The sequence below is a fragment of the Jaculus jaculus genome, chromosome 9 (assembly GCF_020740685.1).
Source record: "Jaculus jaculus isolate mJacJac1 chromosome 9, mJacJac1.mat.Y.cur, whole genome shotgun sequence".
NCBI classification, from domain to species: Eukaryota; Metazoa; Chordata; class Mammalia; order Rodentia; family Dipodidae; genus Jaculus; species Jaculus jaculus.
Window position 1 is genome coordinate 115,323,550 of NC_059110.1, and position 14,164 is coordinate 115,337,713.

Here is a 14,164-nt window from a genome sequence, read left to right on the forward strand (position 1 = left end):
TAGGAGGATCACCGTGAGTTCAAGGCCACCCTGAAACTCCATAGTGAGTTCCAGGTCAGCCTGGGCTAGAGTGAGACCCTACCTCGAAAAACCAAAAAAAAAAAAAAAATCAGGGCTGGAAAGATGGGTTAGTAGTTAAAGAACTTGCCTAAGCCTAAGGACCTAGGTTTGATTCTCCAGTACCCACATAAGCCAGATGCACAAGGGGCCACATGTCTTGAGTTTGTGTGCACTGGCTAGAGGTCCTGGTGTGCCCATTCTCTGTCTTTTTCATCAAAAAAAGAGAAAGAAAGAAGAAAGAAAAAAATTCTATGACAAATGTAATATTTTAACTGTTGGGATATGCCTGAAAATTGGTGTACATGCACCCCCTGCAACAAAAAACAAACAAACAAACCAACTACTAGGACTTTAAAGTATTCAAGATCATCCAGTCATATTCCAGCTGTATGAAGGACTTGACTTTTTCTTTTTTTTTTTTTGTTTTTTGAGGTAGGGTCTCACTGTAGCCCAGGCTGACCTGGAACTCACTATGGACTCTCAGGGTGGCCTCGAACTCACAGAGATCCTCCTACCTCAGTCCCCCCCACCCCAGTGCTGGGATTAAAGGTGTGCGCCACCACACCTGGCTTTTTTTTTTTTTTTTTTTTGGTTTATTTAGTTTTTCAGGGTAGGGGTTCACTCTAGCCCAGACTAACCTGGAAATCACTACATTATATAGGTCTCAGGTTGGCCTCGAACCAATCAATCTTCCTTCCTCTGCCTCCCAAGTGCTGGGATTGAAGATATGTGCCACCACACCCTGCTGTTAGGTTCTTCTTAAAAGCCAAATCCTTCAGCAGGGCAGAGGCAGGAGGATCGCTGTGAGTTCAAGGCCACCCTGAGAGTCCATAGTGAATTCCAGGTCAGCCTGGGCTACAGTGAGACACTACCTCGAAAAACTAAAAAACAAAACAAAACAAAAAAAACAAATAAAACCATCACCAAAACAAAACCTTAAGAGGCACACCTTTTCAACTTCTAAATAGCAATTCAATTGTACTTTCACCTTATAAAATGTGCTCCCTCAAGGGCATAAACTTGCAAACAAAAACCTGGTTCCAATACCTAGAGATGAGGGCACGTAATCTTCTTGGTGATTGTCTGCTTCCAGATCAGTTTCCTTTTCTTCATCATCTGAAACTACTTCCTCATCACTCACAACTTCCTGACTCGCAGAACGTAACTCCACTTGTTGGGAAGGGGGATTGAACATCACACAGGAATCCTGGGAGCTTGTATTTTCGGCCAAGTCTTCTAGTGAACTGCGCTGTGAAGAAAACATGCTACCAGAACACTTAGCTTCCTCACTAAAGTGATGCTCCTGAGATGCTTCTACCAAGATCACCTCGCTACTGCAGTCGTCAGAGCCATTCTTCAGGGACACTTGGTTCTCTGCTTCATGTGACAGGTAATGTTTGGTAGATTGAGACAAAGTACTGGTCACCTTACCATGTAAATGCTGGAAACAGGGAAGGTTTTCATCCTCACCAGATATGCTCTCTCCTGAGGACTCAAATTTCCTGGCCCTACTTTGGTGACTCTGAGCCAGAGGCATATGGGCAAAAGGGCTAGGGCTCCTGCTCAGCTCTCTTCTGTGTTTACTTGTGCCAAAAACTATAGATGTTTCCATTATGTCACCTTTTGCAAAGTTAGTACTTTCCTTTGTTTCATCATTATCCAACAGGTTCTCAGGTGTCTCAGAACAAACCTGAGAAACATTATCACTTCTCACAGGTTGTTCCAGCTTATCTGAAATTAGACATGGAGAGAAATCTGCACTACCAGCCTGAACTACTTCATTCCCTTCCTGACTTATTTCCAGGTTATAGCCACTTACAAGACTTTGCTTACAGGTTTCAGATTGCACAAAACTTAATCTAAACACAGTGCTCAGCTTAGGTCCTCTGTTTCTGTGCAGTTCTTCTTGAATGGTTTCATCACTGGGACCTATTTCATTAATGCTGGAGCTTCCTTCATTAGCACTGGAACCTACTTCATTAATACTCCCTGAGCCAGCTTCTTTATAAGCATTTTCTCTACTGTTATTTTGCATTGCATTGCTATTTTGAACGATCATCTCATTTCCCACTGCCTTTTCAGGTGACCATGAATGTCTGTCAGACCTTTCCTCTGACAGAGGTTTCTTCCATCTAGATTTTGCAGGTGACCTGATGGGAGAAACTGACTGTTTAAGAGATGGACTTTGTGGCATTCCACTTTTGCCTGCAATCCTGAGTGCAGTCTCACTGCCTCTGGATTGAAATGATTGACAAAGCCCTGAGCCTCCTGTGGATTTGGCATCACCACCTGTCTCATCTTTCTGACAAACAGCAGGCAAGTCCTGCCTGATTTTAGATTCTTCCTTGTGTTCACATTCAAGAGTGACTTCTGGACTCTGTTTCTTTAAGGATGTGGAGTGGACAGAGGCTGCTGTATACTCCTCTGGATTTCTAGGATTTGAAAAGAGAGCAAATGACTGACGCTTGGATGCGTGGAATGTATTCTGTAAAAACTGAGTATCGACTTCACTCTCCTCCATTTCTATGTTTGCCTCCTGAATGTGGCTCAGTTGATGTCTAGGTGGATGCTTAAGGCCCTCTGTGGTATGGCCAGCATCTTCAGAAGCATCAGGAAAAGGCTGCTTGGGCTTTTCAATGGCTACAAACTGGGACATACATTGTTTTGATGCTGTTTTTGCCTTCCTGAGAGCGATATCCTCCAGTAATGAAATACTGCCCTGGGTGCCACATTCAGTTTCAGGTACCACTGAAATACTGGTGCTCTCTGTAGATCTTGCTGTTGACAAATCCTTTTCTTCACTTAGCACCAGATTCTTGGTACTGTCGGGCACATGGATTATCTCTGTCTTCTCTATTTCATCTCTCTGATGGCTACATTTGACAGATTCTTTAAGTTTACCAGAACCTGAAGGGTTAGTTGCACCAGGTATGTTTCCTAACGTTGATTCCAGGGAAACATTCCAAGCACATATCCTACTTAGACGTTCACTTGGCTCTTTCCTCTTCCTGCCTCCAGCCACAGGCTCTGCAGCTCCCAGTGGTGGCTCCATGCCCTGCCTGAATGGTATCTGGATAGAATCCTTCTTTTCCTTCATTTCCTCACTGCTACTACAACTCTCAATTTGTAGTTCGGTATGAGTAGGTGGGCTTGGGTTATCACTGACTAGCTCAAGCACAAGATTGCCCCTGGTAGAAGACTTCCTCCTAAGCCTGTTTTTCTTAGGTGTCCTTGAATGGTGAACATTTAATTCTAGTTCCAAATTGCTTATGCTGCTGCTTATAGGTTCAGCTTTACTTCTGAAAGCTGACTCTTTTGACAAAGATTTTATGGGATTCGCATTTCCCTCTTTCTGAATGTCATCGCATTCTGTTTCATTCTTGTGACCATCATTAGTAATGTCCTTAACTTGGCCATTCTGCTGCATTTGGTCAGTTCCCTGGCTTATATTTTCACAAGTCTTTTGAACAACTGTCAAATCTGCTTTCTTGATAAAATCCTCAGGTTGAAGGCATGAAGGAGTTCTCCTTTTACGCTTTAATTTATTTGTGGAAGGATGCTCTTGTGTTATTTGTGGTTCTGCAGCAAATGCTCCTGGAATTAGATTTTCAGTCACATGGTTCAAATTGGTGAGGCCTGCCTTCTTATGATAGGTTTTCCCAAATATTTTATCTTTGATATCACTCTCTGGTTTGGAGCAGACGGTCTCACTTTGACATAGCACAGCAGGACAAGCATCTGTGTCCGGGACGCCCGTTCTCTTGGAAGAACAGGAATATCCGCTTACTTCACCGACAACTTGTACAGCTCCAGCTACTTCGGCATCTGATTCGCCCCTCACGCTGTCTGTATCAGCAAAAGTTAACAACTCACCACTTCTGGAAAACCACTCGTTTACCTTCAGAATGCTGCTGTTTCGGGTTAACCAAGCAGGACCTTCATTACCTGCAGGAGTCTCGGAGCACACAGGTTTCTGTTCATTCAATGTTTGTCTCCCAGAGAGGGGACCAGCACTCAGACCCACCTTCCTCTCGGGGCTGGCGATCTGCCCATGATGACATGCTTCCTTGCTTTTGGCCCATCTGCTTGGTTGGATCTTTTCTAAGCCAGACTGTTTGCTTTTATTACAGAATTCTGCCTTTTCTACATTCATGCTGTCTTTAGTGAGAAATAAACTGCTATTCTCCCACTGTAATGAGCTGGCATGAGGATCTGTGCCACATGGCTCCATATGCAAGTTTGAAATGGAAACACCCTGATACTTTTCTGGATGCTTCTCAGCTACATGATTTTCCACAGCATTCAAATCTTTATTACTGGGCTGATGATGTTCAGTATTGGTTATGTCCTTCTCAGAAACCTCACAAGCCGCTGAAAATAAACAAAAATAACAAGGTGCTTAAAATTGGAATTATTGTGAGAATTCACACGTAACAAACCTTGGGACTGGAAATCAAGCAACTATCTTTTTTAGAGAAGCCACCAAGTACAATGATGATGTACTTCATACTCTTTCACATAATTCCTACTTATGTAGAATCTGATTATTTCAGATAAGATAACTAGACCAGGCTGGGTGTGGTGGTGCACACCTTTATCCCAGCACTTGGGAGATAAAGGTAGGAGGATCACTGTGAGTTCGAGGCCACCTTGAGAATACATAGTGACTTCTAGGTCAGCCTGGGATAGCAAGAGACCCTACCTCGATAAAAATAAAAAATAGATAACTAGATTACATATCCTATTTCCTTAGTCACTAAGAGTGAATTAAAAGGAGATTAATGCCAAGTGTGGTGGTGCATACCTTTAATCCCAGCACTTGGGAGGCAGGGTAGGAGGATCACTGTGAGTTTTTTTGTTTTTTTAACTTTTTATTTATTTATTTATTTGAGAGCGACAGACAGAGAGAGAAAGACAGATAGAGGGAGAGAGAGAGAATGGGCGTGCCAGGGCTTCCAGCCTCTGCAAACGAACTCCAGATGCGTCCGCCCCCTTGTGCATCTGGCTAACGTGGGACCTGGGGAACCGAGCCTCGAACCGGGGTCCTTAGGCTTCACAGGCAAGCGCTTAACCGCTAAGCCATCTCTCCAGCCTGTGAGTTTTTGAGGCCACCCTGAGACTACATAATGATTCTAGGTCAGCCTGGACTAGAGTGAAACCCTACCTTGAAAACACAACAACAACAAAAAAAGTAGATTATTGGTCAAAAGCTGCTTTGTTCTCTGTTCTGGTTGCAGACTCATTCTCTCTATATTTAAAATCCAACTGACAGAGCTGGCTGTGGTGGCTCATACCTATAAACCTAGCACTCAGGATTCTGGAGGAATGTGAGTGTCCAAGGCTAGCCTGAAGTATATAATTCCAGGCCAACCTGAACTATAGTGTGAGATCAGGCTGTACTATGATATCTAAGAAAAAAGTGATGTTCTAACTTTGCCAAAAGATGTTGTGAACTCTAGATGTCCCAAATGGTCTTCAGAATAACCTAGTTACAGCAAGGCAACTACCCACTCTCTTCAATGCCATTAACTTGGAAAGACTTGCCATTACCCTTTTTTGCAGAATCCATATTGGGTTCAGGTCTGGCTCCTTCAGGGGTGATTTGTAAAAATTCTTCATCTCTCACACTAAAGAGAAAAAGACAAGCCCTAATGAGAAATACTAGTTATATGCTCACAGAACTGTAAAATCAGCAAGATTGAATCTTTTAGTTCTCCAAGATGGATTTATGGTAGCTGGCCAATCTGATTAATGAGTCTACTCTCTCTTTCATGTACTTCTGGTCAAAATGGGAATGACCAAAGGCTGCGATCATAGTCACAAAAGTAAGAGAAGCAGTGTGCAACACTGTTTAATGGATATGCCTCCCAAATGCTGGGATTAAAGGCATGCACCACCACACCCAGCAAGAACCAAAGTTAAGTGAATGTCAAGAGATAGTTAGCAGACATCCCAATCAAAGGTAAATGTACTTACTTTCTTACACAGCTCTGTATGCTTCTTTTTAGGCAAAAAATCTTCTCCTTCCAATTTTATTGTATATTTTTCCTCCCAATTTTAAACCGAACTATCTACTGCTTTTTTGGTGGTGCTGGGAATTAAGCTCAAGCCCTTGCACAGCAAAGAAAATGCTCTACAATTCAGCCATACTCCCAGGCCTTCCTTCCACTTTTAAAATTAAAACGAAAATAAACAAAAAAATCCCATCAAAAACCAAAAACCAACAAAACAAAGCTATTTGCCTACAAAAACTTACTGTTATTGACATGGGCATAGTCTATACAAGATATCATAGAGATTAGATCAGGAAGGTAATCTGGCAGTTAATTTAATTGGGGGCTGCTCATAAATTATTAAGCAATTTATATAGGCAAAGATCGAGAGAGAGGTAAAATTAAGGATAGAAAAAAGAACTCTTAAATAGTCCTCTAGCAGTTTCATTAGCCATAATCAGCTGCCCTGATACTATTGTACATGAAAAGCTCAGCTAGAAAACCACCTGGTAGAACCAAGTGTGCAGAGTTTCCACTGTTACTTGTTAAACAACTTTGGACATTACAAATAGAAAAGTAAAACAAGCTAGGGATGGTGGTTCAACATTTAATCTCAGCCCTTGGTAGGCTGAGTGTGGTGGTTTGATTCAGGTGTCCTCCATAAACTTAGGTATTCTGAATGGGTAGTCTCCCCAGCTGATGGCAATTGGAAATGAAAGCCTTCTGGAGGCGATGTATTGTTGCAGGCGGGCTTATGGGTGTTATAGCCAGTTTCCGCTTGCCAGTGTTTGGCACACTCTCCTGTTCCTGTTGTCCATCTGATGTAGGCCAAGGGTGATGTTCACCCTCTGCTCATGCCATCATTTTCCCCTGCCATCGTGGAGCTTTCCCTCGAGTCTATAAGCCAAAATAAACCCCTTTTTCCCCAAATCTGCTTCTTAGTTGGGTGATTTCTGCCAGCAATGCGAACCTGACTGCAACACTGTGGTAGAAGGATTCAAGGCTAGCTTGGGGTTATAGAGTAAGCGCCAGATCAGCCTGGGCTAGATAGAGTGAGACCCTGATCTTCAAGGCTTCTTTTTTCTTTTTAATATTTTATTTACTTGACAGAGAAAGTGGGGGGGGGGGGGCAGAGAGAATGGGTGCACCAGGGCCTCCAGCCCCTGGAAACAATCTCCAGACGCGTGTGCCCCCTTGTGCATCTGGCTAATGTGGGTCCTGGGGAATCGAACCTAGGTCCTTTGGCTTTGCAGGCAAATGCCTTAATAGCTAAACCATCCCTCCAGCCCCATAAGGTTTCTTCTAATACTACAATCATAAGATAAAAGAACAGTCTTCCATAGCAGTTACATATGAAAATACACAAGCTTCACAGATAAGGCTCTTTTTGACTCACCTGTAATAATTTGGCTTAATAACTCCCTCTTCAGAAGAATCAGATCCTAAAAAAAAAATAAAAAAAAAAGACAGACAAAAGCAAAATAGTAAAACAATTTTTCTTTCATTAAAAGGGGTTGAGGCCGGGCGTGGTGGCGCATGCCTTTAATCCCAGCACTCGGGAGGCAGAAGTAGGAGGATTGCCGTGAGTTCGAGGCTACCCTGAGACTCCATAGTGAATTCCAGGTCAGTCAGGGCTAGAGTGAGACACTACCTCAAAAAAAAAAAAAAAAAAAAAAAAAAAAAAAAAAAAAGGGGGAGGGTTGAAGCCCAGGCATGGTGGTGCACGCTTTAATCCTAGACAGAGGTAGGAGGATCGCTGTGAGTTCAAGACCACCCTGAGACTACATAGTGAATTCCAGGTCAGCCTGGCCTAGAGTGACATCCTACTTCAGAAAAACCAAAACCAAACAAACAAACCAAAACAACAACAGGGGGTTGGGAGGAGAGATGGCTTAGCGGTTAAGGTGCTTGCCTGCGAAATCTCCAGGTCCCACGTAGAACCAGACAGAAAAGTGACGAAAGCATGCAATATCACACCTGTGCACCTTTGTAAATTGATATGCAAAAATGGTACAAGTGTCCGGTATTTGTTCACAATGCATGTACAAATAATAAAAATTTAAAAAGAGATCTACAAACAAAAACTAGTTATTTGGGGGCTGGAGGGATTACTCAGCAGTTAAAATGCTTGCCTATGAAGCATAAGAACCTGGGTTCAATTCCCCAGGACCCATATAAGCCAGATGTGCAAGGTGGCACACATGTCTGGAGTTCACTTGCAGCAGCTAAAGGCCCTGGCACAGCATATCCCCCCCATCTCTCTGTCAAATAAAAACAATTTTAAAAAATAGTTTTTTGTTTTTAAAAAAAAATACTGGTTATTTGGTGAAAGGGATAAACTCCAAAAAGCATTGTTAGCACCCACTATGCAACAAGCATAAATAACATGCCAGGAAACACAGACAAGTGACTTTAAGCACAGGCACTGAAGCCAAATTCCTAGGTCTGAATCCATGGCTCACCTACTTACTAGCATTATTTTTTTAAATTAATTAATTAATTTATTTATTTGAGATCGACAGACAGAGAGAGAAAGACAGATAGAGGGAGAGATAGAATGGGCACGCCAGGGCTTCCAGCCTCTGCAAACGAACTCCAGACGCATGCACCCCCTTGTGCATCTGGCTAACGTGGGACCTGGGGAACTGAGCCTCGAACCAGGGTCCTTAGGCTTCACAGGCAAGCGCTTAACCGCTAAGACATCTCTCCAGCCCCTTACTAGCATTCTTAATTGGGCAGAATCTTAAGTTTTCTGTGCCTTAATGTCTTCATCCGTAAAACAAGTGTAATAGAAACCATTTCAAGAGGTCTGACAGGCATCTTAAATTATCATAGAGGAAAGTACAATAGCCCCTAGATCAGTTAAGTGCTCCTGAATATTAACTGCCATAATTAACTGGACGACTATTTGAGACAGAGACACACAGGGAGAATGGGTATACCAGGGACTGTGGCCACTACAAAAAACTCCAGATGCACGTGCCACTTTGTACATGTGATTCTGCATGGGCATTTGAGAACTGAACCTGGCTCCTTTGGCTTTGCCAGCAAGCACCTAAACCACTAAGCCATCCCTCCAGCCCCTAGGTGGACTACTTTTATTACATAAGATCTGTTGTACATGAAATTATCAAATTATACGTGGGAGACACAAAGTGATTTCAGTAAAATCCAGTAACTGCTATAGTTAAAAAAAAAAAAAAAGTAATTTTGACTTCAGGTTAAGATGGCGGGAGAAAAAGCCAAAAACAACAAAATAAAATCCAGCAAAATACACTCTTCTACTAAAAAGTGAGGTGTATAAGAAATTACCAACTGCAGCAGAGAAGTAGGAGAGATCCAGAGTGTCTAAGCCTACATAGGCAGGCAGAAGCGGCTCGACCAGCAGTGATACCAAGTCCGCGTGGCTCCAGCCCTAAGGCTCGGCCTGAGCCAAAGGAAAAGCCAGGTGAGGAGACTCTCCACTCAGACCGGAGCTCCTTGCAAACTCAAGAAACGTGAAGGGAGGATGGCAGGGAAGAACGGAGGAGCAGCTCATGAGGAAGATGGTTATGAGGACCAGTGGGAGAAATTCAGCCACCATCCACAGCCTTACCCGCCCCCCCCACCAGCACAAGTGCCAAAAAGCACAAGAGACCTGGGGAAAGGAGCCCTCCTACACAGCACCACCACAGGCGATCAGAGCAGCGATCCAACGACCCAGCCAGCCTACCTGTGCCCACAGCACAGCAAAGAGGGACCCAAGAAGGTGCGCAGCATAATTAACACCAAAACCATCCCAAAAGGTAACTGGATTACACCAGGTCAGTACTGGCCATATAAACCTAGCATATAGGATTGCATTGGAAGTGCTAATTGTACCTTCCATGTCAGGACAAGTTATGTTAAATCTGATGGATGGTTGGATTTGCCATTCAAATAAGCTATATTTTGAGCTTGTCATTTGTTGCTTCCTGATTTATAGTGCCTTTGTTTCCTCTACTGTCATTCAGTAGGGAAGGTCTTTCTTGGTCACAAGCTGACCTGGACCCTCAACAGACCAGAAATCTTAGCCACCCAGTTGACAGGATTAAAGGTGTGGGGCAACACATCCTAAGAGACTGTTACTTTCTTTGAGGATCTGGTAATCAAAATACCTACTTTTGCATAAATACTCTGTGCTGTTTTTCATTGAATATGTACATTGTTTAGTTAAATTTTAGAACTGCCTGTATTTTGTTCTACTCAACCTTCTTGAACACACTCATAGAATGCAAACCCAACAGCTGCTGTCTGGCTAAAAGAATATACTATGCTCACCAAACTGCCCAGTAAGCACTTCTCTTAATGTTCACACCTATGTATTAATGCTACCCTCACTTTTGGTTAGAGAAACTTCTCTTTTCGGATGGCAGTGACCTTGGGATGACTCAGAAGGCACCATGATGCTGAGAAAAAGTGACAAGAGAACTGCCCAGCACTGCAATATCTCTCTCACACCTTCCATGGCTCAAGGTCCATTGCAGAAGAAGTGGTGGAAAGAATGTAAGAGGCAAAGGAAGGATAGGACTCCTTACAACGTGCTCCTCCAGACACAAAATGGCCTGGATATCCATGACCTCACAGTGCCTAACACTACACAAGACCATCATAATAGGAAGATCATGACATCAAAATAAAAGAGAGACTGATTGAGAGGGGGAGGGGATATGATGGAAAAGAGAGTTTCAAAGGGGAAAGTGGGTAGCTGGGCGTGGTGGCGCACGCCTTTAATCCCAGCACTCGGGAGGTAGAGGTAGGAGGATTGCTGTGAATTCGAGGGCACCCTGAGACTCCATAATGAATTCCAGGTCAGCCTGGATTAGAGTGAGACCCTACCTTGAAAAAAAACAAAACACAAAGGGGAAAATGGGGGGAGGGAGGGCATTACCATGGAATATTGTTGACAATCATGGAAGTTGTTAATAAAAAATAAATTAATTTTTTAAAAAAGAGACTGACTGAGAGGGGGAGGGGACATGATGGAGAGTGGAATTTCAAAGGGGAAAGTGGGAGGAGGAAGGGAATTACCATGGGATATTGTTTACAATTATGGAAGTCATCAGTAAAAAAAATACACACACACACACATATTACACACACACACACACACACACATATATGTATATATATACATATACAATTTTTAGGAGCTTAAAACAAGGTCTTCTTTCTCAAAATATATAAATAGATAAAAAGTTTTGAGACAGGTTTCAGTAGCTCAGTTTGGTCCCAAATTACTTATTCTCCTGGCTTATAATCCCCAAACCAGCTATCCTTCCCAATTAAAACAAGTAAGGCTTAGAGAGACCTGTTTGACCTTTGAGCTCAGTACTATTTTTTAGGTAGAGTCAAGATGACAACTTAACCAAGGGCCTTGTGCATGTTGGGCAAGTTTGGACCAGTGAGTTATACCTCCGTCCTTTAAAATTTTTTTTTTTTTTTGGTCTTTCCAAGGTAGAGTCTCACTCTAGCCTCGGCTGACCTGGAATTCACTCTGTAGTCCCAGGGTAGCCTACAACTCATGGTAATCCTCCTACCTCTGTCTTCCCAGTACTGAGATTAAAGGTGTGTGCTACCATGCCTGGGGATTATTTATTTTTATTTTTAAGGTAGGGTCGTGCTCTATCCCATGCTGAGTCACACCTGTCAATAAAACAAAAAAACAAACAACAAAAACCCTCCAGATGCATATGCCATACTGTGCATCTAGCTTTAAGTGGGCACTGGGAAATTGATCCTGGGTCCTTAGGCTTTGTAGGCAAGGGGCCTTAACGATGGAATCATCTCTCAGCCTCAATTTTTTACTTATTTATCAATTTGTGTGTGTCTCTTGCCCCTAAAAACAAATGGCTATCTGGCTTTATATGGGCAGTTGGGAAACAGAACTCAGCTCACAGGTGTTTCTGACCACTGAGCCATCTCCCTAGCCCCCTCTTCTGAAAAGGGGTCCTGGTCTAGTACAACTTATCTTTGATCCCTCCAGATGCTATCAACCAATCATGTTCTTCCTTATTGCTACTTCCCATTTTTGCAATATTCATTTCCACACACTGACAAACTGGACATTGTCTTGCTCCCTTTGCCCAGTAAAGCCCTCCAGGGAAGCAACAGCTTTTACATTACTTGTAAATCATGATGAGTCCCATAAAATTATTTTACTTTCATTTACCAAAGTTTCTTGCCACGTGTATAAATTATGACCAAGTTTGTTGGTAATACTTGAAGATCAATATGCAAGCAAATACTATTTTGAACTTAATAAAACGCAAGACCCTTACCTAAATCAATGTAGAAAGATTTCTCCTGAGGTTTCTTCTTTCTCTTCGGCAATCTTACAATTCCAAGGTTGGAAAGTTGGTTACTGAGACTGCCTCCCTGCTAAGCAGTAAAATAGTCAACCAACTTTTGGCCAGCTTTGTGCCTTTCTTTTTTTTTGGGGGGGGGGGGTTTCAAGGTAGGGTTTTGCTCTAGCCCAGGCTGACTCGGAATTCACTATATAGTCTCAGGGCAGCCTTGAACTCAGGGTAATACTCCTACCTTTGCCTCCCAAATGCAGGGATTAAAGGTGTACACGACCATGCCGGGCTCTGTGCCTTTTTCTTAAAGAGAAACTTGAAGCCATGGGCAAATTCACCATGATAATTTCACTAAAACTTATAACTCCTGGTAAAAATGCCTGGCAAACTATACATGAAAATGCCTGGGTTATATGTGATTTGATTTTTTTTCACCCTCCTTGTTTTAAAATCTTCCAAAACTGATTTTATTTTAAGTAATTTTATTTTTAACTTTTTATTGACAAATTCCAAATATATAGATGAATAATTTTTTTTTTAAGTTTTTCAAGGTGGGTCATACTTTAATCCACGCTGACCTGGATTTCACTCTGTAGTCCCAGGATGGCCTTGAACTCACAGCAATCCTCCTACTTCTGTCTCCTGAGTGCTAAGATTAAAGTGTGCGCCACCACATTTGGCTGATGAATAATTTTTTTTTTTTAATTTTTTGTTTTTCAAGGTAGGGTCTCACTCTAGCCCAGGATGACCTGGTATTCACTATGTAGTCTCAGGGTGGCCTTAAACTCACAGCAATCCTCCTATCTTTGCCTCCCAAGTGCTGGGATTAAAGGCATGTGCCACATGGCACCATTTTCTTTATTAATATATTTATTTGGGGCTGGAGAGATGGCTTAGTGGTAAGGCATCAAAGGACCCAGGTCCAATTTCCCCAGGACCCATGTAAGCCAGATGCACAAGGTGGCACATGCATCTGGAGTTCGTTTGCAATCATACCATTTCTCTCTGCCTGTTTCTCTCTTACAAATAAACATATAGTTATTTACTTGTGAATACAGAGAGAGAGAAAGAGAATAGGAACATGCCACAGCCTCTTGTTGCTGCAAAGAAGTGCCTTTACCCATTGAGCTATTTCCCCAGGACTTCTTGTGGCTATATTATTTATCTATTTAATTTTGTTTTGTGGCTATTTTAGACAAGCATCAAAGCTGAAAAGCAGGGGCAAGGGCCTGCAAGGTATCTGGAGCATATAGGGTACTCTGACCTTTCTGAACTCTTACTGATTTAAATACTTGTCCAACCTCTTAATTTTCCATCTTCCTTTCCTTGGTAAAATTTCATATGAATGCGAGAGGATCTAGCCTATTTACTAGTTGATAATGCTTAATAAAGACATGATGTCAGAAGAAGAATGAAATGCCTTTACCAAGGTAGGATTTCCAAGTTGAGTCTGTCGAAGTCTTTTGGCACGGTTTCGGTAGCCTGTACTCTGGATGATAGAAGTCTCCTGGTTTAAATGTTCAGAATTATTGCTCTTTTTGGAAAAAGTGTAACTGTTTGCAACTGTGAATTACAAAGGCACACATTTTTATAGTTAGAAAAAAATGCATTAACTTTCATTCAAGAACCAAGAGAAATGCTGCATTTATTCTTTGTTGTATTTGGATAATATATTAAGGTTATATATAATTAAAAAAAAATCAAATTTGGAAATTCACACAGGCTGTCAAAAGCAGCTAAAGGCACTTTCTTGCAAAGCCTGCTGACCTGGGTTCAGCAGCCCAAATCCTCAGT

At 42.3% G+C, this 14,164-nt stretch overlaps 1 protein-coding gene across 2 annotated transcripts in view; it reads right to left on the minus strand.

Moving 5' to 3' along the window:
• Brca1 (BRCA1 DNA repair associated) overlaps positions 1–14,164 on the minus strand; it is an 85,197-nt gene that overhangs the window by 44,454 nt on the left and 26,579 nt on the right. Inside the window, exons 6-10 of one of the 2 annotated variants that reach the window (XM_045159815.1) lie at positions 13,797–13,933; positions 12,353–12,449; positions 7,450–7,495; positions 5,611–5,687; positions 1,108–4,431 (exon numbers count right to left, since the gene is read on the minus strand). In XM_045159815.1, the coding sequence (XP_045015750.1) occupies positions 1,108–4,431; positions 5,611–5,687; positions 7,450–7,495; positions 12,353–12,449; positions 13,797–13,933 (3,681 nt within the window). Of the gene's footprint in view, positions 1–1,107; positions 4,432–5,610; positions 5,688–7,449; positions 7,496–12,352; positions 12,453–13,796; positions 13,934–14,164 lie in introns of both variants that reach the window. The other variant, XM_045159814.1, reaches the window with a different exon arrangement.